General features: G+C 55.2%; 2 protein-coding genes across 5 annotated transcripts; one reads left to right on the top strand and one right to left on the bottom strand.

Moving 5' to 3' along the window:
* Positions 1-287: 287 nt before the first annotated feature.
* On the top strand, positions 288-4,072 carry DLK2 (delta like non-canonical Notch ligand 2; the record flags this gene model as incomplete). 3 transcript variants are annotated; one of them, XM_082637635.1, is made up of 5 exons in its annotated part: positions 288-363; positions 639-702; positions 1,699-1,820; positions 2,386-2,440; positions 3,304-4,072. In XM_082637635.1, the coding sequence occupies 5 exons, from the start codon at positions 288-290 to the stop codon at positions 4,037-4,039; spliced, it is 1,053 nt and encodes a 350-aa protein (XP_082493761.1). In that variant the 3' UTR covers positions 4,040-4,072. The 3 variants fall into 3 exon arrangements, with proteins under 3 accessions (XP_082493761.1, XP_082493760.1, XP_082493759.1); XM_082637634.1 differs by having other exon boundaries at positions 2,296-2,440; XM_082637633.1 differs by having other exon boundaries at positions 1,699-1,829; positions 2,296-2,440.
* Positions 4,073-4,150: 78 nt separating this feature from the next.
* On the bottom strand, positions 4,151-25,116 carry ABCC10 (ATP binding cassette subfamily C member 10). Of its 2 annotated transcripts, XM_082637631.1 has the most exons (22): positions 25,038-25,116; positions 24,495-24,666; positions 20,014-21,232; positions 18,624-18,851; positions 17,820-17,976; positions 17,482-17,591; positions 15,353-15,432; positions 14,551-14,722; positions 13,081-13,179; positions 12,472-12,661; positions 11,672-11,749; positions 11,315-11,509; positions 10,733-10,883; positions 10,349-10,538; positions 8,298-8,641; positions 7,811-7,980; positions 7,143-7,303; positions 6,605-6,858; positions 5,522-5,667; positions 5,327-5,424; positions 4,970-5,082; positions 4,151-4,644 (listed from the first exon to the last, which is right to left on the bottom strand). In XM_082637631.1, exons 2-22 carry the CDS (start codon positions 24,653-24,655, stop codon positions 4,491-4,493), a joined length of 4,470 nt encoding a protein of 1,489 aa, XP_082493757.1. In that variant the 5' UTR covers positions 24,656-24,666; positions 25,038-25,116; the 3' UTR covers positions 4,151-4,490. The 2 variants fall into 2 exon arrangements, with proteins under 2 accessions (XP_082493757.1, XP_082493758.1); XM_082637632.1 differs by lacking the exon at positions 25,038-25,116 and having other exon boundaries at positions 20,014-20,142; positions 24,495-24,517.
* Between the last annotated feature and the right edge of the window lie 633 nt (positions 25,117-25,749).

The following is a 25,749-nucleotide window of genomic DNA, read 5'->3' as shown; positions in this document are numbered from 1 at the left end:
GTCCTGACCTCGCTCTGCGCTGCCCATCCTTCACCTCCTTCCTACAGAGCCCGCTCCCGGTTCCTGTCTCCAATCCCCTCGTCTGCTCAGACCTTCCCAGCCCCCGCCCTCCGCTGACCCCGCCGCTTTCTTCTGTCTGGACGCCCCTCTCCCCTCTCGGCTCGTTATCACTCGGAACCGGAATCTGTGCCGCTATCTCCACGTCCGGCCGCCTCCCAGCCTGTGCCGTCCCACAGGTGTCCGCACGTCCGGCGGTCCGTCTGTCCCTCCCGGGGCCGGCGCTGACCATGCCCAGCGGCTGCCGCTGCCTACATCTCGTGTGCCTGTTGTGCATCCTGGGGGCACCCGTAAAGCCTGCCCGAGGTGAGCGCTCCCCTGGGCTCAGGTCGCGGCCCTGTCCGGCTGTCCCTCGCTTGCACGTTGACCTCTGCTGGCCAGAGATGGCACTGCAGGCGCTCCGACCCGCGGGGTTGGCGACACCCAGGACATCCTTTTGGAATGGGATGAGTCTCTGTTCTGCCCGGTCCCAGAGCTGAGTCCACCCAATTACTGGGACCCTGCATCCTCTCCCTAGCCCCGCATCGCAGGCAGCTGAGCGCTGACCCCGGGCTCACCCCTCTCACATCAATCTCTTGCAGCCGATGACTGCAGCTCCCACTGTGACCTGGCCCATGGCTGCTGTGCACCTGATGGCTCCTGCAGGTACCTCTCTGAGAACGTGCTCCCAAACGCTGTGCTCTACATTTCCCGGGCCTCCACACACACAACCAGCTCAAGCCCCAGAGCAGAATGACTCTACTGCTCTCTCCCCATCCCCTCGTGCACATGGCACACAGGGCAGAAAGCCAGCCCCTCACCCTGTGCTTACCCCTCCCCAGTTCCCCTTTGCCTTGCCACTCCTTTGCTTCTTCTAGCTTATGGCTCCCCACTTCACTCTCCCAACCAGGTATTCTGCAACATTCCTCTTCAAGATACCAGGAGAAAGACCCAAAGCTTGAGGGAGTGTGGAGAGTGGGAGCCATAAGGAAAAGGGGAGATAAAGGAAAGACATAAAGAGAATTGGTTTAGCCTGGAAAAGAAAGGCTGTTGCAAGGGTTGCTGGGGAGAAGCACTTATGAGAGTCTTTTCTGATGAATTTGAGTAATTGACTCAGTGGGGTGGGGTTGAGCAAATTCTGCAGCAGGAGGAAAAGTGTGTCTGGTCATAAGGAAATGAGCTGACAGGGCAAGGTCCTGGAGGGGCTGAGGGTGCTTGGGACTCTCCAAAGTAGAGCAGGCCTTTGCCCTGGAATCAGGGTAGAAAGATAGTCCTGATGACCTTTCAAGGTCACTCTTTTTTAAAAAAATGTTTCTAAGCACCTCAGACATGCCAGGAGTGGTGCTGGGGGCACTTACAGACATCATCGTAATTTCCTCCTCAACACATCCCTGCCAGGTGTACCCCCAGTTTACAGATGAAAAAACTGAGGCTCAGAAAGGTTAGACAAAGTGCAGAACCAGGACTTGAATGCTGGTGTCTGATGGTCTGATACCATATATGTGTCCCGTGACCCTGCACAGCCCTATATCAACCTGGGATAGGCCTACTTTCCCCTGGGGGCTGTCATATTTGTCTGTTTCCTAGACGCTCTGATCTTGCCTCCTCCATTTCTTCACATCCTTCTACCCAGAGCCCTGACCCTGTGCTTCTCCCCATCAGGTGTGACCCAGGCTGGGAGGGGCTGCACTGTGAGCACTGTGTGAGGATGCCTGGCTGCCAGCATGGTACCTGCCACCAGCCCTGGCAGTGCATCTGTCACAGTGGCTGGGCAGGCAAGTTCTGTGACAAAGGTAGGGGAGTAGAGAGGGTAGCTGTTGTCTGGGGACCTCGAGTGTCTTGGGAGAACATCCATCCTTATTTATTGAGCGCCTATTGTGTCTGGCTCAAACCCGAAAATATATGGTAGCTTATAATTTTAGACTTTGTACCTATCTGTTGTCTGAACTGATCCTAAACACAACCCTATGTGGTAGGCAAGACACCTGCGGAAAACTGTACTCATATTACAGATGAGGAAACTGAGATCTACAGACAAGATACAACTTGCCCAAAGGCACTTTGAGACAGACAAACAGGGCCAGGGCTGAGTGCCTCCCGACTCCAAATTCAGTGTTGTTGTTTTCCCCCACTACACTGTACCAGCATGGGCTGGGATTGTAGTATGAGCCACACCCACAGAACTTTGGGTGGGGCCTGGGCAGGTCTGGGTGCCAGACATGAGGGGCTAACCCCAAGCCCTCCTGGTGTCCTCTCCAGATGAGCACATCTGTACCACACAGTCCCCCTGCCGGAACGGAGGCCAGTGCGTATATGACGGGGGCGGCAAGTACCACTGTGTATGCCCACCGGGCTTCCACGGGCGTGACTGTGAGCGCAAGGCCGGACCCTGTGAGCAGGCAGGGTGAGTGCTGGTCCCAGATTAGATGAGGATCTGGTGATGGAGGAGAGAGGACTGTTGAGAAGATGGTGGGGCAGTGTTAGGGCTGACGGTCTGAAGTCCCACACGGGGGTACTCGAAGATAAAACCCAGTCTGTCAGAGTATCTGTAGGGTTTCTCAACTTTTTGAGAAAAAAGTGAACCATTTCTCCAACAACAAAAATCTACAGGGGTTGGAGGTGTAACACATCAATGTGTGACCCCCCTGGGTGGGGAGGCTGAGGGCCTAGGACTCCCCTCATCCTCCCAGGAAGGGTGGCACGCAGCCCCTAAAGTTGTTCCACGCAGCAGCCTTATGCCTCGTGGTGAATGGGGAAATGGCCTACAGGTCTGGACTCTTCCTCATTTCCACGTCAAGCCTGAGAGCCTGCGTGGATAACTGTACACTTGCCTTGAGCCTTGCTTTGGGGCCAGGCCCTCTGCTACTTGCTTGACCCTGGATTATCTTATCTAATCCTTACCATTTGGGAAGCCGGGTACTGCTCTTATCCCATTTTTATTTTTTTTTAAACTTATTTATTTTAAAATTTCTTCTAACACTTTTGTTTATTTATTTGTTGGCCGTGCTGTGCAGCTTGTGGGATCTTAGCTCCTCAACCAGGGATCGAACGCAGGCCCTTGGCAGTGAAAGCACAGAGTCCTAACCACTGGATCGCCAGGGAATTCCTCTAATCCTATTTTTAAAATGAGGCATTTGAGGCTCACAGAAAAGTGGCTCAAGGTGACATAGCTAGAAGTGGGGTGGTAGTGGTGGCAGTGATCAGGATGTCGACCTGGGCTACCCTGCAGATGGCAGTCGGTAAAATGCCCTCTCCCATTCCACTCAGCTCCCCGTGCCGGAATGGCGGGCAGTGCCAGGACGACCAGGGCTTTGCCGTCAACTTCACATGCCGCTGCTTGGCGGGCTTTGTGGGTGCCCGCTGCGAGGTGAACGTGGACGACTGTCTGATGCGGCCTTGTGCTAACGGCGCCACCTGCCTGGACGGCATCAACCGCTTCTCCTGCCTCTGCCCTGAGGGCTTTGCTGGGCGCTTCTGCACCATCAACCTGGATGACTGTGCCAGCCACCCATGCCAGAGAGGGGCCCGCTGTCGGGACCGGGTCCACGACTTTGACTGTCTCTGCCCAAGTGGCTATGGTGGCAAGACTTGTGAGCTAGTCTTACCCATCCCAGATCCCGCCACCATAGCGGACATCCCCCCAGGGCCCACCTTGGCTGCAGTGGTACCTGCCACGGGGCCTGTTCCCCACAGCGGGGGCGCCGGTCTGCTGCGTATCTCCGTGAAGGAGGTGGTGCGGAGGCAAGAGGCCAGGCTGGGCGAGTCTAGCCTGGTGGCCGTGGTGCTGTTTGGGGCTGTCACTGCCGCTCTGGTCCTGTCCACGGTGTTGCTGACCCTGAGGGCCTGGCGCCGGGGTGTCTGCCCCCCTGGACCCTGTTGCTACCCTGCCCCACGCTATGCCCCGGCGCGCCAGGACCAGGAGTGTCAGGTTAGCATGCTGTCGGCAGGGCTCCCCCTGCCGCCTGACTTGCCCCCTGAGCCTGGGAAGACCACAGCACTGTGATGGAGATGGGGGCTTTCCTGCCCCCTCCTTCATCTCCTCTGCCGCTCAGACTGGATTGGCCCTTTCTCGCCACCCCTCAGCTGGGATACACAACACTGAGGGACCTCAGCCTCATGCCAGAAATATTATTTTTTTAATACACAGAGTGTAAGATGGAATTTTATCAAATAAAACTATGGAAGTGCATGTGGGCTCCTTTGCCAGAAAAAAATCCGCCTGGAGTCCCAGATGCAAGAGGGCCAGAGCAGAGGCCTGCTTCTGGGGAAGCCGCGGGACTCTGCCCCCGAGGAGGAGTGGTTTGTAAAGAGGAACCCAGGGTACCCTTTTCCCCTCTGCGGAGGTGAGAGAGAGGTAGAGCCACAGAGGGGTGTAAACAAGCGGTAGGCCCCCCTGTGCCAGGCAGCAGTGGGTAGGACAGAGGGAGGCCCTGTGGGGCGGGGACTCGGGGCCCTCAGGGAGAGGAGCGGGCTCCCTGCTGGCTGCTCCGCAGCAGCTGCTGGAACAGCGAGTGGGGCTGGCTGCGCAGGACGGCGGGGGAGTCCAGCTCCGCCACCCTCCCGGCTTGCAGCACCAGCACCCGGTCCGAGTTCAGGATCGTGTTGAGCCTGCGTGGGAGAGGGTGGTCAGCGTGGGGGTGGAGGACAACGCCCTAGAGAAAGTTGACCTGCTTTCCCTCCTCCTCTCCTCTGGACAGCATCAGCCTGCCCCACAGGCTTCAGCCCCTGGCTCTGTGCTAGGGGAGGGGCTGCAGGCTCCCTCAGACAATGCGCTACAAAGGGCCTGGGTCGGTGCCTGGAGAACACGGAGCTGAGATTCATGAGGGTTGGAATCTCTAGAGCCCTGACCCCTGGGGTTTCTGAAAGGAAGGGAGGCTATGGGTCCATGACACCTTAGCCCCTGATTAGATTCTCACTCTGGATGCCTACACACCTGTGGGCGATGGTCAGCACTGTCTTGTTGGCAAAGCGTTTACAGATAGTCTGCTGGAGCAGCTGGTCTGTCTTCTGGTCCACGCTTGCTGTGGCCTCGTCGATACACAAGATCTGGACCATGTGGAGAGGATGAGGGGGGAGGAGGGAGAAGAGGGTCAGCCGTGGCTGCTACATAAGCCCCAGCCCCCGCCTCCTGGTCTGGCTCAGGCCAGCCCACAGCTCCCCACCTCCAGCTCTAAAAGAAAAACTAACTAGGTCCCTTGAGACCTCTCCCCAGTCCACTTCCTCACCCCTCACCCCTCACATGTCCGCTGCCTTCTTCCTGGCCCTCGAATGTCCCTTCCTCTTATCTTACCTTGGCATCTGTGAGGAGAGCCCTGGCCAGACACAGCAGCTGCCTCTGCCCCAGAGATAAGCTCCGGCCCCCCTCGCCCAGCTCACCATCCAGACCACCTGCAAAGCGCAGCATCTTCACCCCTGGGTTCTGAGCCTCCCTCAACCCCCTCCCTGCTCACTCCTGCCACCATGCAGGATAGGACCTAGAACTCACCCATAGATACGATCACCTCACTCAGGTGGCACTGCTCCAGGGCCTGCCACAGGGCCCTGTCCTCATACAGACCCCGGGGGTCCAGGTTTTCCCGAACAGTTCCACTGAACAAAAAGGGCTCCTGGGGGATGATAGCCAGCTGGGATCTGGGGGATGAGGACGGGACAGGACATGGGGGTCTTGGCTGGAGATGTGGCCACTTCTGCTCCCAGCACAGGTTTTAGCTATAGGTCCAGCCCTCCAGAAAAGCTTGGGGATAAGACCTGAACATAACCCCCATCCTGTTCCCTGCTTGGTCAGCCATGTACCTAGAACTGTGCCAGTGCTCTGAGGAATACTAAAGGAACCAAAGGCCTAGACTCTGCCCTTAAGGAGCTTACATCTCACTGAGGGGCAAAACAGAACAAGCATGAGCTAAACCGTATGGTACTGACTCCAATCAAGGGACAGCAGTGGATGGCAAAGAATGACCAGAGGGGACCAAGGAATGACTGGGTAGGGGATGCTTCAAGGTTGGAAGCGGGCCTGAAATTGGGTCCTGAGGAGCCTTATGGTCAACCTATGGCCACCACAGGTTAGAAGAGAAGGCAGGAAGGCCAGGGCCAGGGCCAGGGCCTGGGATCAGTAATGGACTTTAGGACAGAGCATCCCTACCTTTTTCCACATCATGGAACTCAGAAAAAATGATACTAGGGCAACGTGGTTGGGAGGGGTGTTTAGCTCCAGATGAGACCCCTTGTGGCCAGAGGAAACTGGCCCAGGTCTCCAGCTGTCCCAAGCACCGCCTGCCAAGCCCGAGGTCACAGCACCTGGGAGGCTCTGACTCAGGACGCAGTGACTGGTGGTCTAGAGCGGAAGGTGTATGCTGGGAAGTACAAGGTGAACCTGGGAAGGTGAAAACCTTAGGACCACAGCTATGAACCCCAGCCTGAGCACTGGCAGCTCACTATCCTTGCCTGCTTGTCCCATCCTCCGTCTCACCTCCTGATCAACCCTGTCTGCCCTGAGTTTATATAAAGCCTTCCTAACTGGGCCTTCCTCTAAGTGCCAGTAGTCTGGTCCCCTCTCCTCCCTCCCCCAGACCTGAGTTCGGCCAGCTCCAGCTGGCTGGTGTCCACGCCGTCCAGCAGCACTCGCCCAGAACTGGGCTCTAGCAACCGAAAGAGCACCAACAACAGGGAAGACTTGCCAGAGCCCGTGCGGCCCACGATGCCCAGCTTCTCTCCAGGCTGCACGTAGAAGGTCACCCCATCCAGGGCATTGGGCAGCCCTGGCCGGTACACCAACACCACATCCTGGAACTCCACGCTCCCCTGGCTCAGCCAGCCAATGCCCAGCTGGTGGGGTCCGTGGGTGGGAGAGGGAGGGAGATGGGTGAGATGGGGAGGAATGAGGGGAGTGGAAGGGAGAGGAATGAGGGATGGATGCCATGAGAGGAGAGGTGGGGGAAATGAGGAGTGATGGGGGGATGGACACAAAAATCAGGGAGATCACAGGGGACGGTACAGGAGCTGAGAAAAATGGTGAGGGGCACAAGGAAAGGAACTGGGGGAGAGACTGGGGCCGTTAGGAGGATCCTTCAGGGTTCTAGCACCCAGGCTGGGATGAAGGTGCAGGCTACCTGCGGCCGCTGGCCCTGGGGCTCCTGGGGCAGGTCACAGGAGTATTCCTCCAGCCGCTCGACGCTCACCAGCATGGCTTCTGTCTGTGTGAAGCTGCTCACCAAGCCGGAGAGCAGGCCCGTCAGGGACAGGGCGTAGGACAGTGACAGGCCCACGAGTCCTGGGGGAAGGGAACACAATTGCCAGGGGAGGCTTGGATGCTGGGATGTGTGTGGGGATGGCTGGGCAGAACGGGCGAACCCTGAGCTGTAGACCGTGGGCATTTAGAGGAAGCTGGCACTGAAGGAGGAAAATGCAGGAGCCAGACCAGGCCCACAGGAGGCTGGCTGCAGCAGAGTGGAAAGGCTACGAGGGAGGACGGGTGGAAGGCAGGTGGGCTATAGGGCCGGTTGCTAAGTGCTGAGGACGGGTGAGCACGGAGGGGCAGAGATCAGAAGACTTGACTAGTCCCAGATCCACGACCACCAGGGTGAGTGACTCCTTGAGACTCAGTTTCCTCAACTCTAAAATGCAGGTGATGAGAATTACAACATATCCTCACAGGGAACCCCGGATGGGAGGTGAAAATGCTTGGGGCTGTGGGGGGGGGCAGTGCAGGGAGAGGTCTGGGGCAGGTGCTGGGAATAACACACTTCTGAGGTGAGAGTGAAGGGTCCCGGGGCGGCACCTGGGTTGGCGAGGCCTTGCTGGTGCTGTACCAGGGCGATGCCTGCGATGGCGCTGACCACTGCGGCCCCCATGAACTGTAGCCGAATGTCCAGCCACTGCATCGTGGCGCTGGCAGCAAACTGGCACCTCTGGTTTAGCTCCAGGAGTCTCTGGTTCTCCTCCTCAAACCTGGGGGAAGCCACGCTACAGCTGCACAGACCCGCCCAGACGCCCTGCCCGTAGAATGCCTCCTCCTCAGAGCTGACCTGCACGCCCACAGGCCGCACCTCAGTGGTACAGAGGAGCCAATGTGCGCTCTCGTAGGCGTCTGCTCAGTGTCACTCTCCCCCTTTTCTGTTTCTCTCCTCTTCCCCCTATGTCCTCACCCACCCTTCCCTTCTCAGGAGACTGAGACCCGCCCCCCTTCTTCTCAGGGGTCCCTCTTCCCCCCTCCCCCCAGCACCTCACCCCCCTCGCACTGATTGGAGGAGGCGGACCTCACACACCTGTAGGTGGTCCCGGTGGCCCGGAGCACAGGGAGGCCGGCCAAGGTGTCGGCCAGGTGGGTGTAGAGAGGAGACAGGGTGAGGCTGCCCAGGCGCCGCAGCTCCCTCGAGGAGGCCCTGTAGTGGCGCTGCACGCGATAGTGGATGAGGCTCAAAGGCGGCAACAGCAGCAGCAGCCAGGGCAGGCCAGAGCCCAGCACAGCCAGGAGGCCCAGCAGGGCTGCCGCGTTGGCCAGGAGGATGTTGAGGATGAAGGGCAGGCTGTCATCCGCACAGGCCACGTCGGAGGAAAAGCGGTTGAGGACCCGGCCCGTGGGGGTGGAGTCGAAGAAAGTCACCGGCGCCTGGGAGGAGGGGTGTGGGTGGGCCAGGGCAGGGGCCAGCGGAGAAGCCATGGAGGGAGCCCCCGGGGGAGGTGGGCTGGGGGGAAAGGGCGAAGGTAGAGAATAGGAAAGGAGTAAAGTGTCCCCAGAGTCTGTGGGCACTGAGGGGGGGCTGGAGGAGCTTAGAGGAAGAATACCCCAGGTGGGAAAGAGAGAGTCTCTCCCATCCCTCTGGCTAGCAGGGGCCCTGTGAGGCCAGGCGGGCCACCCCTCTACTTCTGTGCTAGACGTGCCTACCCCCCTTTCAAGGGCAGGCAGCTAATCTCTTTCCAGAAGATGGAGTCTTCAGGCCATGAGTGAGATTTAGTTAGATGTTAGGAGGAACATCCTGATTGCCCGTGGCGGGACAGAGTGGTGAGGGCGGTGGTCAAAGTCCACACTGTCCCACAGTCAAGCACTCAGGCTCCGGAGTCAGACTGCTTCTTGGATTCCAGCCCTGCCACTTACCAGATGTGAGACCCCAGGTAAGGGGGCTTCATCTCCTCAAGGCCCCTGTCCCTCATCTCAAAAAGGGGGATAGTAATGAAACTGCACCTCCCGGGGCTGACAGCAGAATTAAAGCCAAAAAGACAGCAGTCAGGAGCTTAGTAGGGTCTGCCTGCCACAGAGCAGGTGCTTGGTAACTCCTAGCTATTTAGACTACTCACTATTGGGAGGTACGGTCTCAAAGACGCTTTCCCTTTCTCTGCCTTCCCTGTCCCCCAACTCTCTGCCTTTACTTGGGGATCAGTCCTATCTTAAGGCAGGGCACTAGGTCAGACTTGCTGAAGCATTTCCTGAAGCCAGCTTATGAGAAATTAGTTCCTTCACAGCCTGAAGATGTGGGCAGACAGTGGGTAGCTGCTCCCGGAGAGGGAAGGGAAAGACCCACATGTCCTGGGTTCACGGCCACAGAACTAGCCTTGCCCAGGTTCCACACACTCTCAGAGCCTGTTTTCTCATCTGTAAAATGAGGATAATAGTACCCACCTCAAAGGGTTATAATGAGGCCCTAATAAGATAACAGACAAAAAAAGAGCTTCATATAATAACATCGTTAATAATAATCGTAATTGGGCCCTGTATATGCCAGACACTATCCTAAGCACTTTCGATGTACTGATTAATCCTCATAATGACCTATGGGGCAAGCAACAGACTATATATACACACAGCAACAGGGATGGACCTTAGAAAAGCTCTAAATAAAAACTGTGAGAAAAGGAATGTCATTTATGAAACTATGTGCACACAAAACACAGGCATTTTGCAAAAAGCCAAAAAGATACATATTAAACACATCTAGGATAGCTGCTTATCAAGGAAAGGAGAGGAAATGAAAACAGGGTTTGCAGATAAATAGGAATGGATCAATACATAAAATTAAAAAGGGATCTCACATGAACTAAGTGGTGATTAACTCAGTCCTCTGCGCCTGAAGTAAAAAACGGAAGTAAATCTGAGGAAGATTCTCTACTCCCCACTTTATAGATGAGAAAGCTATAGGCCTAAGTAATTGGTTTTGAACCCAGGCAGCTGCTCTGCTCTTGGCCTCTCCAGGTCTCAAGTGCTGCACCCATCTGTGAGGGGCTGTTTTCTCCTGAGGACCAGGATGGGGGACGGGCCCCTGATGGAGCCCAGGTACCGGGAAGGGCCCCCCATGCCACCCCCACCCTCCCATCCCCTCACCATGAGGACTCGACTCAGCAGGCGGCGGTGCAGGGTGGCGGCTGCTCGGAGGGTGCCCGCTGCAAAGAGCACTGCCCGGAGAAGGGTGCAGAGGGAGTTGACGCCAGCAATGGTCGCATACACGGTGAGGTAAAAACGGATGTCTGAGGAGCCATTGGGGGCAGCTTTGGGCAGTGGGAACACTGAGGTGCTGGGTGGTGGGGAGGGGGCTGTGGGTAACCAAAAGTGGGGCCACTCAGGGGTCCCTTCCCCACGCCCCTCCCCAACGCCACTGCTCCCCACCCTCCAGGAGACACAGGGCCTGGAACACCAGCCCCCCAACTCACTCCCTGCCTGGCAACCACTCTGAGAGCCCCAGGCCTGCTCCTGGCCCCAGCCACTCACTAGAGGCTTCCGGGGAAGAAGAGCAACTGGGCAGACAGTTGCCCTGCGGAGCCCAGGCTGGTGGGAGCTGGCGCCTCCTGGGAGCTATTCTTGGCTGCCTTCAGCTGAGCGATCCAGTGGGAGAGCCACCAGTCAGCCGAGTTCCTGGTTGCTGGGTGGGGATGGGAAGGAGAAAGCTGCCAGACAGCTCATCTTCTTCTTTCTATTCAGACACCCCCTTCCTCTGCTCTCGACTCTGGTTTCTACCCTCCTCCCCAGCCGTCCCCACCTTATGTCCTCCCCAGTGTGCACTTCTTTCCTGGGCCCATCACCCTTCAGCTCTGGGGAGAGCGAGATCTTGAATCTGCAGAACGAGAGTCAGCCTTGGGGTCAGGTCAGAAGATGGCTACGGAGCATCCCTGCTCCCCTCTCGCTCCCGGTCCCTGGGACCCTCAGAATTGGGGACATGTCTCTTGGCCCAGCTGTCGTCCACACATGGTGAGTGTCTGGGCTTTGTAATGATTAGTACAAGGTGATGGATGTGATGGGGACCTAGGTGACAGGGCTGTGGGTGGGATGAAGGCCTGCAGGGTTTACTCCTACCTTGCATGAGGAGCAGAGAGAAGAGGATGGCAAGGGCCAGGCCCCAGCCCACGGCCCTCCAGTATGCACGGTACACGTGGAAGGCCACGGCGCCCTCCTTCTTGCTTTCTTCCTGCAGCAGGCGGCCAGACGTGCTCTCCTCCACCTCCAGCCCCTCCTTTGTTTTCTCTGGGTTCCGTACTGATTGGGCTGTGACTGAGAATCAGAGAGGTGGGTGGTGGGGGTGGTGGAATTAAGCTTACAGGAGATGACAGTTGAAAACCTTAGTGTTTTCAGGGGCAGGCAAGCTTCCTAGAAACATCTCCCTACAAGTGTGGTGGCGAAAAGCAGGCTCTTTCCTCTCACCCCGGGCCGTACCTGGGTCAGACTCTTGTCCATCCTCAGCCCAGGCTTTGGGGGCAGCTTGTACCAATGGCAGGATCTCAGAAGGGGGCCCTGGAAGGCAGCAGGGGAGATTAGGAGGGGGCTCTTCTGGGTATATTCTATGCCTTTCTAAACATGTGAGCCAATCCACCTCCCATGCTCTTTGGACCCCCTCCCTGACCTACCCATGCCCTGGACCCGCAGACCCTGAGCAGGATCATCAAGTCCATCCCTCTGTGTCTGGAGTCCGATCAGCACAGACAGAAAATGTTCACCCCTGGGAGGAGAGTCACGGCCACCTGTGGGAAGCCTGTCCAAAGGCACCTCTCACTACCGCTGGGCTTTCTCCTCATGCTTCCTGGAACTCCTAACCTGCTGGTGGAGCCTCATTCTGTTTCTCTCCAGTGAACATGCCAATGGTCATGTCCCTCTGGATAATAATCCATCAGAGTTTCTGTTTATTTGTTTTTAAATAAAATGATTATTCTAAACCTGACTGCTTTCCTTTCTCCGAGGACATCAAACTGTTCTCTGAGATCCTGGGCCTCTAAGTTCTCAAAGCTCCCAGTCACAAAGCCTGTGTCACAAAGCTACAGGCTCCTTTCCCTCCTGCTCTCTGTTCCTCACACCAGTTTTGTGAAGGCAGAAGAGGGTCTCCCACTAGACAGAAGTATGACGGGGCCCAGATAACACACAGAGGGGGTGGCAGAATCTGCACTTGACAATCCATCTGTCGCACCCGAGCAGATGGCTCCCTCACTCAGCCAGGCTCCCACCCTGGTGGCCCACATTACCAGCCTGGATGAGGCGTCCAGCCTCCATCAGCAGCACCACGTCAGCCCTCTCCAGGTACTCAGTGCGGTGGGTGCACAGCAGCCGTGTGGTGTGGCTCAGCACTCCCAGGATGCACCTGTGCAGCAGGTGGTTGGCCACGTCTGCATCCACAGCAGCCAGAGGGTCATCGAGGAGATAGAGCTCCTTCTCCTAGGGAGAGGTGGGGGCACCATGGATACCAAGTCCTCTGGCCAGAACCCAGACCTCTCCTAGGACGTGATCTTGAGGCCGTCCGGGAATACGGTTGAGAGGAACTCTGGGGCTACCCCTACAGCAGTAAAGAAGGTGGTGAGACCAGAGGGTGGACTTCCCTCCAGTTAGGCAAGGCCAGTGCCCCAGGGCCAGTGTTCAGCTTTGCTGGGTCCCAGTGCCTCAAGCCACATAATGCTTTTTAAAGGGCCTTTAATTCTGCCTTCAATCTAAAAAAGGGGGATGGGATGGCCAAGGGACCAACACCTTAGGAGCATGCAGGGGGGAGGGAAGAAACTGGATGCTGATGAAAATATCCCCACGCTGCCCCCTCCCCAGGCGAGCTCCCGAGGCTCCAGGCTCCCCCATCTTCAACTTACCTGATAGACGGCACGAGCAAGGGCAATCCGGGCCCGCTGTCCTCCGCTGAGGGTCACACCCTTCTCCCCCACCTCTGTCTGGTCCCCAGCAGGCAGGATCTGACAGGACAGGCCCCGCAGTGTTGGTCAGCGAGCCCCCCAGTACTTTCCACCCCATTTCCTACCCCTCTGCAGGGAAGAGATGGCGGGGGTCAGAGAGCCAGGGAGCTTGAGGAGACTGGACTTGAATTTGAGGTATGTGGGCCAGAGGGGACAAACCACAACTCCAACAAAAAAGAGCATTTGTTGAACACGTTTTTCTTTTCTTTAGGAATTTTTAACAAGCTTTCCTATTTTTGTTTTTTGTTTTTCTGGCTGCACCACGCAGCATGCAGAATCTTAGTTCCCCGCCCTGGGATCGAACTCATGGCTCCTGCAGTGGAAGCGTGGAGTCTTAAAAACTGGACCGCCAAGGAAGTCCCCTGTTGAACACTTTCTATGTGCTAAGCACATTACAGGCATCATCTCATCTGACCCCCACAGCAACCTTATGAAGTTGACGTTATTTCATTTTCACAGATGAGACCAAAGCTCAAAGTACCCTGCCCAAGGTCATTCCATAGCTAGTAAAGGGCAGGACACGAATGTAGATCCTTAACCACTCCGTCACACTCACTACCCTGCCTTTTTAACAGGCAAGGATGAAGATGGCCAAATTCAAAGTGAAACTTTCCTAGGTTTTTAGAGAAGGAAGGTATCCTGAGCCTTGGAAGAGGTACCCTGTGGCCTTGGGAGAGGTCTCCTTAGCTAAGGGGTCCCCATACCAGAGGAAGCACCTGTGGTCAACCAGATGGTGGCTCCCCTGAGGGAAAAGCTTTGTGATTCATTTCTTTTCTTAGTACCCAGAACAGTTCCCTGTATCCAGGAGACATTTGGGAAATGCCTGATGTAGAAACAAATGATAAGTGGACATAAGATGCTCCATGGTTGGAGTCAAAGGTCCTCCTTTCCAGGGAAGTTCCACATCTACCTGGACAGGGTAGTGCTGATGACAGTCCTGCAGGGGATATGGGGGTTGGGTGGGAAAGTCACGGGAGAAAGCTGGACTCTCATCCCCCTTAAACTTAGTATTCTGGATGTGGGGGGTCTGATGGGCTTGCCAGACTTCTCTAGAATAGCCTTGACTCTTCCAGTGGGAGGTGGGAGAAGGCCTCTTGAATCAGAACCATTAGCCAGATCTACAGAGCTAAGCCTCATAGGAAACCCTCCCCTAGTCCCAGAGGCTGCAGGGTTCCCATGGCTGCTGTGTGGAACACCCAGTCTCCACCCTCCCCGCAGGCCCTGTGCAGAAGCTGGACACTCTGGGAGGATCAAAGCCTGATGGCCAGTCCTGGGTAAATGATGCCTGAGAACAAGCAACCCCTTCCCAGAGAAGCAAGTCTCTGACCTGCGGTGTTAGGGACGCGGGGAAGCGGGCGGCCAGGCACTCACGCTGAGGTCATCGTTGAGGGCACAGGCTTCCAGCACTTCCTTGTACAGCTGGGCATTAAACGTCTTCCCAAAGAGGATGTTGTCTCGGATGGTAGCAAACTGGATCCAGGGTTCCTGGGTGGCCAGGCCAAAGCCTTTGGACAGCCTCCACACTGCCACCCGCCCACGCAGCCTGCAGAGAGCCAGGCCAGCAGCATGGGAGGCTGGCTCCCCGCTGGTCCCCTTCCTGCCCAGCCCCTGCCTCTCGGAAGCCTCTCCAGATTGCTGTCTCTTACACAGGGTCCCGCTCCATGTCACATGGCTCTCTAGACTGGCAGCCACTGAGGTCAAGGGATCCTAATGAGGCTGGAGGCTCACTCTGGACTGGGAAGGGAAGAAATTGCTCTTTGGCTGCAGCCAAGCAGCTGTCATATGTCGATGTGCTCAGAAGAGAGTGTGGCCACCACCCTGCACTCATTCATTCTCACCGTGAAATAAAAAGGCCCTCCCTCACACCTCTCTGCTCCTCTCTGGATCCCTCCCGTGCACAAGCACACTTTCTGAAAGAGTAGCTGATGCCGGCTGTTTCCATTTATTTCTTCACTCACTATCACAGCACTTCTCACACTCTGTGGTGATGGTTTTGAGAACCCACTTTCACTTCCTTTCCCTTTACAGACTGAAAACTCTCCCAAGAGAGGGACCATGTCTTGCTCATCCTGGCATCCTGCGGCCTCTAAAAAGGTGTCCACCATGTAGCAGGGGCCAGGACAGTGCTGACAAAGGGCAGAGCTGAGGACACGGGGTGCTGGAAGTTGCTTACCTGTGCAGCTCTCCCGCGATGGCAGCCAGCAGTGAGCTCTTCCCGCAGCCCACCTTCCCCACGATGCCCACCAGCATACCCTGCAAGGAAGCCACACAAGTAAGTGTCAGGTCTCCCTCCTGAGGCCCTGGGATAGCAATCATCCCATGGAGGCTTCTCTCTAGGCCCCAGTTAGCCTGGAGGGAAAGAATTCTCCACCCCACAGGCTGAGCTGAGCCTCGGTGACATGCTGTGTGGCCCCAGGGGAGTAGGGTGTTTTATTCTCTGCTCAGAGAAGCGTCAGTTTCACTGTGTGAAGGGCCTTTGGAGAGCAGCAGTGTGCCAGAGAGCATGGGAGGAAAACTGCCCGAGAACTTCCAAGGAAAGCTCTGAGGCAGGCGACCCAGGATGGGGTGAGGGGAAGGAAGGACTCCAGGCTTTGGGGCCTGGATGCTGGGCTAGCTAACTCCACCTGCAGCTAGATTTCTTTTTTTTTTTCTTTTTTTAAATAAATTTATCTATTTATTTTTGGCTGTGTTGGGTCTTCGTCGCTGTGCTTGCGCTTTCTCTAGTTGCGGTAAGAGGGGGCTACTCTTCATTGCGGTGCGCGGGCTTCTCATTGCGGTGGCTTCTCTTGTTGCGGAGCATGGGCTCTAGGCGTGCGGGCTTCGGTAGTTGTGGCTCGCAGGCTCAGTAGCTGTGGCTCGCAGGCTGTAGAGAGCAGGCTCAGTAGTTGTGGCGCACGGGCTTAGTTGCTCCACCAAATGTGGGATCTTCCTGGACCAGGGCTCGAACCTGTGTCCCCTGCAGTGGCAGGCAGATTCTTAGCCACTGCGCCACCTGGGAAGTCCCTGCAGCTAGATTTCTAATAGCTCAGGGCAAAAACAATGTTTTGCACAGGTACCCATTTCTGTGATTTGCAGTTTAAAATTCTCTGTGCTCCCTTCCTTGCTTAGTTGTAACATACATTCATGGAGCTATCTCTTTGTACACAACGGAAAAAAATTCCTTCCATAGAAACAGGTGGGGCTCCTAGCAGCTCTGTCTGTGATGTCCCACACTGCCAGCCAGGGTTAGCCTATCTTCAAGTGGACACCAGACCAACCTGAGACCCTTCCCTGGGAAGCCTCCCTCTTTCTGGCTGTGGCCTGTAAGTGAAAGGGCTCTCTGCAGGCCTGTCTTCTGCTCAGTGGAGAGCAGGTCCACAGAGAGAGAAGAATGAGGCAGATACAGAAAGAGAAGCAGACGGAAGGAGCTGCTCGGCGAGTCGAGGCCTGGCTCTGGGCTGCTGCTGAGATCTGCCCACATGCTTGCCTGTGGATTCTGCAATTCATCTCTATATCCTTCTTACAAATTCTTGTTGGCTTAAGCTAGCTCCAGTGGGTTTCTATGACTTATATCCAAAAAAGCCCCAAATGACACATTAGTAAAATTCCTTTCAAAAATTCCAGCCTTGTCTTGCCTGAACTAAGAGGAAAAACAAAACATTCAGCCCAAGCCAGAAACATGAGCCAAATGCGGTAGAGGCAGTTCAGGCTCCACTGGAGAACGCTGGGTTGAGCTGTGGGGCAAAGGGTTGGACATGGGTCAGGGGAGAGTGAAAACTCAGGACTCTGGTGAAGAGGAGTTGCCGTCCTGCCAGGAATGTTCTTTCAAGTGCTTCTTTGATGATGTATGCCAGGGTGTGAGTCACAGGGTGTGATTCCTTTTCACCAGGCTAAATAGAGGATTATCTACACCATTTTCAAAATCCTTCTGAGAAGGGGCTGCTGGGCCTCTCCCGGAGGCCCCTAGCCTGGGGAAGATGCTGGATAAGTTCTGGAGTCTGTTCTGAACTCGACAGCCCCTGAGGGACACGGAGAGAAAAATGCAGTTGTTGGACTGGACTGGGTAGATGTGAATGGTCTGGTGACCAGGGAGAGATGTGACTGCTCTGAAGTGGCTGTGTGTTAGAAAACTGACATTCAGAGATAAGGTATCATCTCCTCTCCAATGAGAACCTGCTCACCAAAACCTCTCTGGTCCTTCCCTCAGTAATTAGAGCCACTGGGCCATCTTGCTATGATTGGCTCTGTCCTTGTTTATCGGTCACTGAGCTTGCATGTCCCTCGTTAGTCTGGGGATTCTACTAGGGTGTCTGACCAACCAACCTTCTTCACTTCCAGGTGACTGATGAAGGTCTCCTGGCTGGCTCCAACTGGGTCCCAGGAGAAGAGGGCTTCATGTAGCTCCAAGGCTGTAGATGGCTCTGTCGGAGGATCTGAACAAGGAAGAAGCCACTGAGCTTGGGTTTCTAATCCACAATCTACCTGCCCAGGGATAATTCAGCCTCAGTCTTGGTCTGAGGATTCTCCCCCAGGAAATGGCCACCTGCCCCGCCTAAATTCTGCTGCCTCTGGCTCCCCTTGGCAGCATCTGTGTACAGCAACCAAGGGGCTACAGTTCCCTCCTCCCCTGTGCCAGGTTCTGCCCTCCAGCTTCCCATTACCTGGGCTGTAGCAGGCCTGGGGGTTGTGGTTGGGAAGGTCGAGGAAACGCTGGATCCGGTCCAGGGACACTTTGGCCTCCAGAAGGCCATTGATCACCCAAGGGAAGTTGTTGAGGGGAAGAATAAGCATGTGCACCAGTGCCAGGGCCGTGAACACCTAAGTGGGGTCGAAGGCGGGGGGAAGGGTTGGAGCATCACCTGAAGCTCGGGAATTATCTGAAGGCCTGCTCTATGGGTGGCCCTGCAGACAGGTCTGTGGAGGGGAAAACAGGGCAGCAGCAAAACTGAGGAGTTAGCTGGACAATCTTGGGTTAGAGGTGGCAGAGGTGGCCAGTCCAAGAATCCCAGAAATTCCAGATACTCCTCCAGGGATCCAGGGTGCTCCCTGATAAGCACACACACCTAGCTCACTCTGAGACCTTCTCAGAATTTCCAAGTAGCAACATCACCTGGCTATACCCAGCACTGGATCCACCTTGCACTGGATCGTGAACTTTTCCTCCAAGGCCATCAGAATGAGGATAAGGGGACCTAACCACAAGTAGGAGAGGAAGAGGAGAGGAAAGAAAGGAATTCCTTCGCAGAGGGAAGGGTTACATATCCGAGGCCCCAGATGAAAGGTCCCTTCAGAGAATTTCGCCTTGGTTGGGAAAGGATAAGGCAGCCAGGGACCCTCCATCCCTCCTTCCCAGCCAGCACTGAGTGCCCCAGTCCACTCCTCACTCCACACTCCACTGCAGTCTCCGTGCTGCTGCTTCTCTCCCATGCATTCCTACAGCCGTCCCCTCCCCTCCTGGTCCTCACCTTGGTGGCAGTGAGCTGGTGCCCCATGAGGACGTAGGTGATGAAGATGACGATGGAGATGACGACTGGCAGGGCAGCCCACAGGTACACACAGGCTGCATCCAGGTACTTGATGACCCTGAGTCGCCCCAGCTCTCGAGCTCGACAGGCCTCTACACGGGCCCCCAGCGCCTGCTCCCACCCGAAGAACTTGATGACACGAATGCCACTCAGCAGCTCTGTCATGAGCTAGGGGTGGGGACAAGAGAGCAGTACAAAGTGGAGACACTGCTCACGCGTGTTCTCCACTGCTCAGTCTCCCCCAGGCTCCTGGCACAAGATGTCAAGTATTCTGAGCCCCCATATGCTCCAGCTGGGGGCAGGTTGGAGCTGGAATCCTCCCACCTTCCTAGATGAAGCGGTGGAAAGTAAAGGGGGGGTCGGGTGGTATGGGAACTATTCCTATGGGAGTATACAGGTGTAGGAGGGCACACCACAGCCCAGGGTCAGGCAGACGACAGGGCCAGGCAAGACGGGCAAGGGCCAGAGGAACTCCTTGAATCCTAACATTCAAACATCCCCAGCCTGCAAGCCAGGGAGGCACTGGGAGCCTTCCCAGGTGGCCCTGGAGACTAGTCAATAGCTGTCATGGGTAGGGGAAAAGGCTTCATGCCATAACCAGCTTTCAGAGACACCCCCCTCCCCATTAGCACTCGGAGCTATTCCAGTAAGAGGTTGACAACTACGCTATATGGACCCCTAAGCCCACCATCCCCTCTCTAAAGGTACTACAATCACTGCAGAACCCAGAACTGACTCAGCCAGACCCTCACACCTAGAGTTGGCCCAGGCAGGAGAGAGACCTACTCATTTCCCCACAGCCCACCCCTAAGAGGTAGCTGGGGTTCTCCTAGGCCTCTTCACATGCGGTTGTGGGGTGCTCTGTGCCTGAGATGAGGAGGTGGGAGATTGGGTCCTGGCTCTAACACTAAAATCCCATTTGGCCGCAGACAGGTTACTTCCTACCTCCTAGGGTTGCTCTTAGGGCTGCATGAGCTAATACTATAATATTACTAACAGGCTACACTTACTTAGTGCTTACTTTGTGACTGGCACTTGCCAAGCAGTATCTCATACGATCCTCCAACTATGTTATGAGGCAAGCTATTATTATCCTCGTTTTACAGATGAGGAAATGGAGTCCCAGAGAGGTTAAGTGACTTGTCTGAAGTGATTAAACTAGTAAGTGGTAGAGTTGGGATGTGAACCCATGTCTGTCTTTCTCCAGTCTGAGCTTTTAACTTCTAGATCACACTCACTCTCTCAGGCACAGTGCATGGGAGGACCTGGGGACCAGGATGCTGGGACCTGGGGACTCTGGATGACTGAGGGACCCCAAGCGGCCCCTCACCTTAACCCGCGCATCCTTGTGCTGTAGCACCTCCTGGTTGCTGGCCATGATTCGGGTGGCAATCACTTTGTTGACGGGAACCAGCAGCAATGCCAGGATCAGACCACCCACGAAGGCCACGTCCACCTGCTGGTGCAGCAGGTAGAGGGTAATGGCCAGCTGCAGGGGCAGGCCCCAGGCCTCATGGAAGCTCCCAGCAAAGTTGAGCAGCCGCTCAGAGTCGGTGCCTAGTAAGTTCAGGATCTCCCCAGTGGGAGGGCGTCTGGGTCCCAGCTGCAAAGCCTTTCGGTACAGGAGGTTCAGCACAGCCCCCCGTGCCTGAAGTGTCACCTTCCGCACCTCATACCCATACTGATTCTGCAGCACGGCGCCCAGAACGGCCCCACCGGCCAGCCCCAGGGCATAGAGCAGGCCATTGCTTAGTGGCTCCTGCCCCTCCTCCAGGAAGCCCACCAGTAGGGACAGTAGCAAGGGTCCTGAGAATCCCAGCATGGTCCCCACCAGCTTCAGCAGTCCAAGTGCCAGGTAGCGCTGCCCCAAGGCCCCATACAGGGCCCTCCACAATCGGGCCCCCTCCTGCCATTGTGCCTGGAAGACACGGGCTAGGTAGGTTGGGTGCAACCTGTCGGGGAGGTGGCAAGTGTCCTGGGGCTGCCGGAGCTCTCCACGGGCCCCACGGGCCAGCAATGGTGCCAGCCAGGCATAGGAAAAGCGTGACAGCCAGCTCTCCCCATCTTCAGCTACCTCGGGTTCCTGTCCCTCGGAGAGGAGGGGCTCCTGGGCCCAGGGTTCCTGTGGCCGCCCAGGGACTGCCCAGCCCAGTCCATAGGCCAAAAGTGCAGCCAGCTGCAGGATGAGAAGGCATAGGCGGGAGAGGGGCCCTGGGAGAAGTGGAGGCAGAAGTGTGCCTCGCTGGCAGTGCCATAGCAGGGTCAGCACTAGGGCTGGGGCTGGCAGGAAGGCAGTCAGAGTCAAGGCCAAGGGCCCCCGGGAGCGGCCATGAGGGGAATGAGCCAACACCCACAGGGCCAGGCTGTGGCTGATCCAGGCCACAGCTGCCACGCCCCCGGCCAGCACCTCTAGTCCTATGGGCCCTGGGCCTGCCCCTGGTGGCAAAACGACTGGAAAGAGGTCTAGCAGTGGAAAAATGGAGAGCAGGAAGGAGGCTGCAAGTCGGACCCGCCAGCCAGGACTGCAGCGCGGGATGTAACCTGGATTCCTGGGGACAAGGGGGAAAAGAGAAAAGGAGGCATATCGCAGCTGACTCAGGGCCCAGACATACTTCCAGTAACTCACTTACCTAGAGGGAATCAACTCCCTTTCCTGCCTGTATACCTTATTTCCATCCCATTTTACTCTGGAACTCAGGGTCTTTTCTCCCAGGAAATCTTCCTGGATTAATCTAACCCATTTTTCTAATCTACCCATACTATTTCTTGTCATTCTTTTGCCACAGAAATAAAAAATTCTGAGTTAAGGTTGTACGGAACATGAAGACCCTAATTACAAAAAAAACAAAACAAACAAAAACCCCAAAACCTAAATTTTCCTACAGATAACAACTAAGAGATGAGTTTTCATTTTTACAAAAGTATCTACATAAAATAACCCTTAAATTCATCCGAAGCACTATTAGATGGATAAAAATTTGACTTACATACAGCTTCTATACACTAACACTATAGCCTAAATTTTCTGAAGCCTCAGAATATTCTACTCTCCGTTTCTCCAATGGTTGTAGAAGATGGTGTGGATCATTTTTGTGACTCCATTAGCTGAAGAAAAACCTATTTTCATTTTTGTATCATCTTGGCTTGCAAAAAAAGTTTTTAATAAACAAAAGGGTTATCTGCCTGCATTAAAAATCAAGTACAGGGGGGCTTCCCTGGTGGCACAGTGGTTAAGAATCCACCTGCCAATGCAGGGGACACGGGTTCGAGCCCTGCTCTGGGAAGATCCCACATGCCGCCGAGCAACTAAGCCCGTGTGCCACAACTACTGAGCCTGCGCTCTAGAGCCCGCGAGCCACAACTACTGAGCCCACATGCCACACCTACTGAAGCCCACGCGCCTAGAGCCCATGCTCTGCAACAAGAGAAGCCACCGCAATGAGAAGCCTGCGCACCACAACGAAGAGTAGCCCCTACTCACCGCAACTAGATAAAGCCCGCATGCAGCAACAAAAGACCCAACTCAGCCAAAAAAAAATAAATAGATAAATAAATAAAATTTAAAAAAAAAATCAGGGCCTCCCTGGTGGCGCAGTGGTTGAGAGTCCGCCTGCCGATGCAGGGGATACGGGTTCGTGCCCCGGTCTGGGAGGATCCCATATGCCGCGGAGCGGCTGGGCCCGTGAGCCATGGCCGCTGGGCCTGCGCGTCCGGAGCCTGTGCTCCGCAACGGGGGAGGCCACAGCAGTGAGAGGCCCGCATACCGCAAAAAAAAAAAAAAAAAATCAAGTACAGGGGACTTCCCTGGTAGCACAGTGGTTAAGAATCTGCCTGCCGGGCTTCCCTGGTGGCGCAGTGGTTGGGGGTCCGCCTGCCGATGCAGGGGACACGGGTTCGTGCCCCGGTCTGGGAGGATCCCACATGCCGCGGAGCGGCTGGGCCCGTGAGCCATGGCCGCTGAGCCGACGCGTCCGGAGCCTGTGCTCCGCAACAGGAGAGGCCACAATAGTGAGAGGCCCTAGTACCGCAAAAAAAAAAAAAAGAATCTGCCTGCCAATGCAGGGGACATGGGTGCGAGCCCTAGTCCCGGAAGATCTCACATGCCACAGAGCAACTAAGCCCGTGCACCACAACTACTGAGCCTGTGTTCTAGAGCCCGCAAGCCACAACTACTGAGCCTACATGCCACAACTACCGAAGCCCGCGCGCCTAGAGCCTGTGCTCCGTGACAAGAGAAGCCACTGCAATGAGAAGCCCGTGCACCACAATGAAGAGTAGCCCCCACTCGCCGCGATTAGAGAAAGCCCGCGGGCAGCAATGAAGACCCAATGCAGCCAATAATTAATTAATTAATTTTTTAAAAAATCAAGTGCAGGAAAACACACCTGCAACAGTACATATCAGAACACCTTGAAGGTTCATATAAGAAGAGGTTCATATAAAAACATATAAATCTATATTCCCTGTGTTGTTGGCAGGGCTGGGTTACTCAAAATTTTAATTGTAGGTTAAAATGTTTTGGGTTTCCTTTAAAAAATTCAGTGATCACAGTTATATGGAGGGGTTTATATTCAGATAAAAGTCAACCTTTAATAGTTCTTTTTTTCTAAGATGTGGGGACAGAAGAACACTGTGAGCCCTTGGAGGCTGGAACAGTGGCTCCAAGCTGGCCATTAACCAGTCTTATGAACTCAGGCAAGACTCTTTCCTTCTCTGCATCTCATTTTCCTCATCAGCACAGTGAGCAGTGAGGAGTCTGGACCCAAAGCCTTCTGAGGTCCTTTCCTGTCTAAGATTCTGGATCTCTCTAAACCTTTTCAGCACCTTGCAAAAATCTGTTAAATGAAGTGAGATAACCACAATTTCTGTGGATTACATGTTGGTCTTTCTTGCCTTCACCTTACGCTGTGAGTTCCCAAGGGACTAGGCCAACTTTTAAAAGATACTCCTCTGAGCACAGATAATCCTTTTCAGTTAGTCAGTGTCACTCTGTGCTGACTGACTAACCCTCTCCAGACTTTTGTCTCTGCATAAGAGACAAATCAGGATTCCTCCCAGACCAAGCAATTCTGAAGCCTCTCCTACACAAGGAAGGGATTCATCATCCTCTAACTCATCTTAGGTAAGGACAGTCTGTCCATTAGACTAGGGACTCCCAAAGACAGACCAGACATTCCTCCTGCCTTATCAGTAGCCAGAGTGAGATTAACTTTAGCCATATCTAGACATACAGGAACTAAGTACAAAATCAAGGTGAGTTTAGCACCTACACCTTATAGCCCCAAATTCAGGAAGAATTAAGGTTCTGATTTTGCTCTTCTTTTCTACCGACTGCTTCCTCTCTAACGAGTACATATGCTTTTCTGAGCCTAGAAACACTGAGGTTTCCTAGATGGAAGTGGTGAGAAATTGGTCCAACATCTTCGGCACACGTTAACCTTCTTGGCTTAAAAACATTGCTCACCCACTTTTGCCTCCAATTCATGACAACTGTGTTTGCGCATCTGAAAATCTACAAAAGTGATGATTTTTACCATGCATCAGGCCTTTAAAAATGTGCCAAGCACTGCACTAATGCTTAAATGCATTATCTAATTTAAATCTCCCAACAATGTTATGAGGCTCAGGGAAGCCAGGTAACTTGCCTCAAACAGCCACAATGCTGCAAAGTGGTTATGCCCATATTTTATTCTACTTTTGCCCCCTACTCCAGAGATCTCACTATTTCGGTTACACTTCCGCGGAGATGTGGGTTTCGAGTGAGGTCTGCAGGAACACAAGGACAGATGTCTTGCACCCGTCTCTACCCACCTCGGGTTGCCCCAGTGGCAGGCACTGAGCACAGCGAGGAGCGCGTGGGGCAGGGCGCTGAGCACCAGCTGGGTGAAGCAGTGGCCGGTGGTGTCCCCCTCCCACACAGGGAGCGGCTGCAACGCGCTGGTGCCGCAAAACTGGGCCAGGAACCGCTCCATGGAGGCCTCACCTGAGAGGAAAGCAGAGGGTGGAGGGAGGGAAGGACCCTCCCAGAGAGAGAGGAATCCGCGTTCCCCAGTGCTAGGCGCAGGCAGGGAGCCGGCACCCGAGGGGGCGGGACGCTGACCAGGAAGCGGGGATGGAGTAGAGTGACAGCGCGTCCCCTGTCGGACCTCCCCGCCTTCAACCCCGCCCACAAAGCGGGACCTTCCCTTGCTGCCGCCCCGAAACCAGACACCGCCCGTTCTTGCGTTACCTCAGCGGTGGAAAGGGAGTTGGTTTGGCTCCCAGGAGCAGGCGGCTTTCTGGACTGGTCACCTAGCCGGGCTCCGCTTTTCCCACTCCCTGCGTCCCCGCCCCCAGAGATCTGGAACCTCTCACCTGAAGACGCTGTTTTTCCACCGGATCCCGAGATCCTCAGCACTGGTGGAAGCAAAAGAGCGTGCTGCCGGCTTAGACCCTGACCAGGCTCGCGTGGCACCCCCTAGAGGCGGGATGACCTCCCAAAATTTGCAGGGCTTCTGTGCGCGTGCGCATCTCTCCCTCCCCGCCCCCCGCCTCCCCCTCCCCCTCCCCCCCCTCTCTCTATGGAGGCGAGCCCCTTGTATTATGGCGTGCTTATGCTGCCTCTCAGGACACTTGCAAATGCACTGATCTCAGCTCTAATGCAGCGTCAGCCATACACTGTCACGTAGAGTACTCGCTCCCATCTGTTTACAGTTTACTAGCAGGCACATGCATTGCACTCTAATTCTTACAGCTTACAGCGATGGGAAGCCAAACATGCGAGCCTCGTGCCGCTTACGGACACTGGAACCATTTCCTTCCTTACTCCAAGGCTGTATGGCCTTGGGGAAGTTGCCTAACGTCTAGGAACCTTAGCTTCTTTGTCATTACAAAGGGGGCAATAACACCACTACCGAAGTAGTGTTGAGAGAGTTGAATAATTAATTTACAGGGCTAAGTGCAAGTGCCTTGCTTAGAGTAGTAACGCAAAAAATAAATCTTTTAGGGAAGCAGTGGAAGAACATAAGCTTTTAGTTCAATGGACCTCAGTTTGAATCCTGACCCCACCAATTTTTAGCAGTGTGAT

Source organism: Mesoplodon mirus (assembly GCF_964341445.2).
Source record: "Mesoplodon mirus genome assembly, chromosome: 12".
In the NCBI taxonomy this organism is placed as follows: Eukaryota; Metazoa; Chordata; class Mammalia; order Artiodactyla; family Ziphiidae; genus Mesoplodon; species Mesoplodon mirus.
Note: the sequence above shows the minus strand (reverse complement) of the source record. Positions and strands in the feature narration are given on the sequence as shown.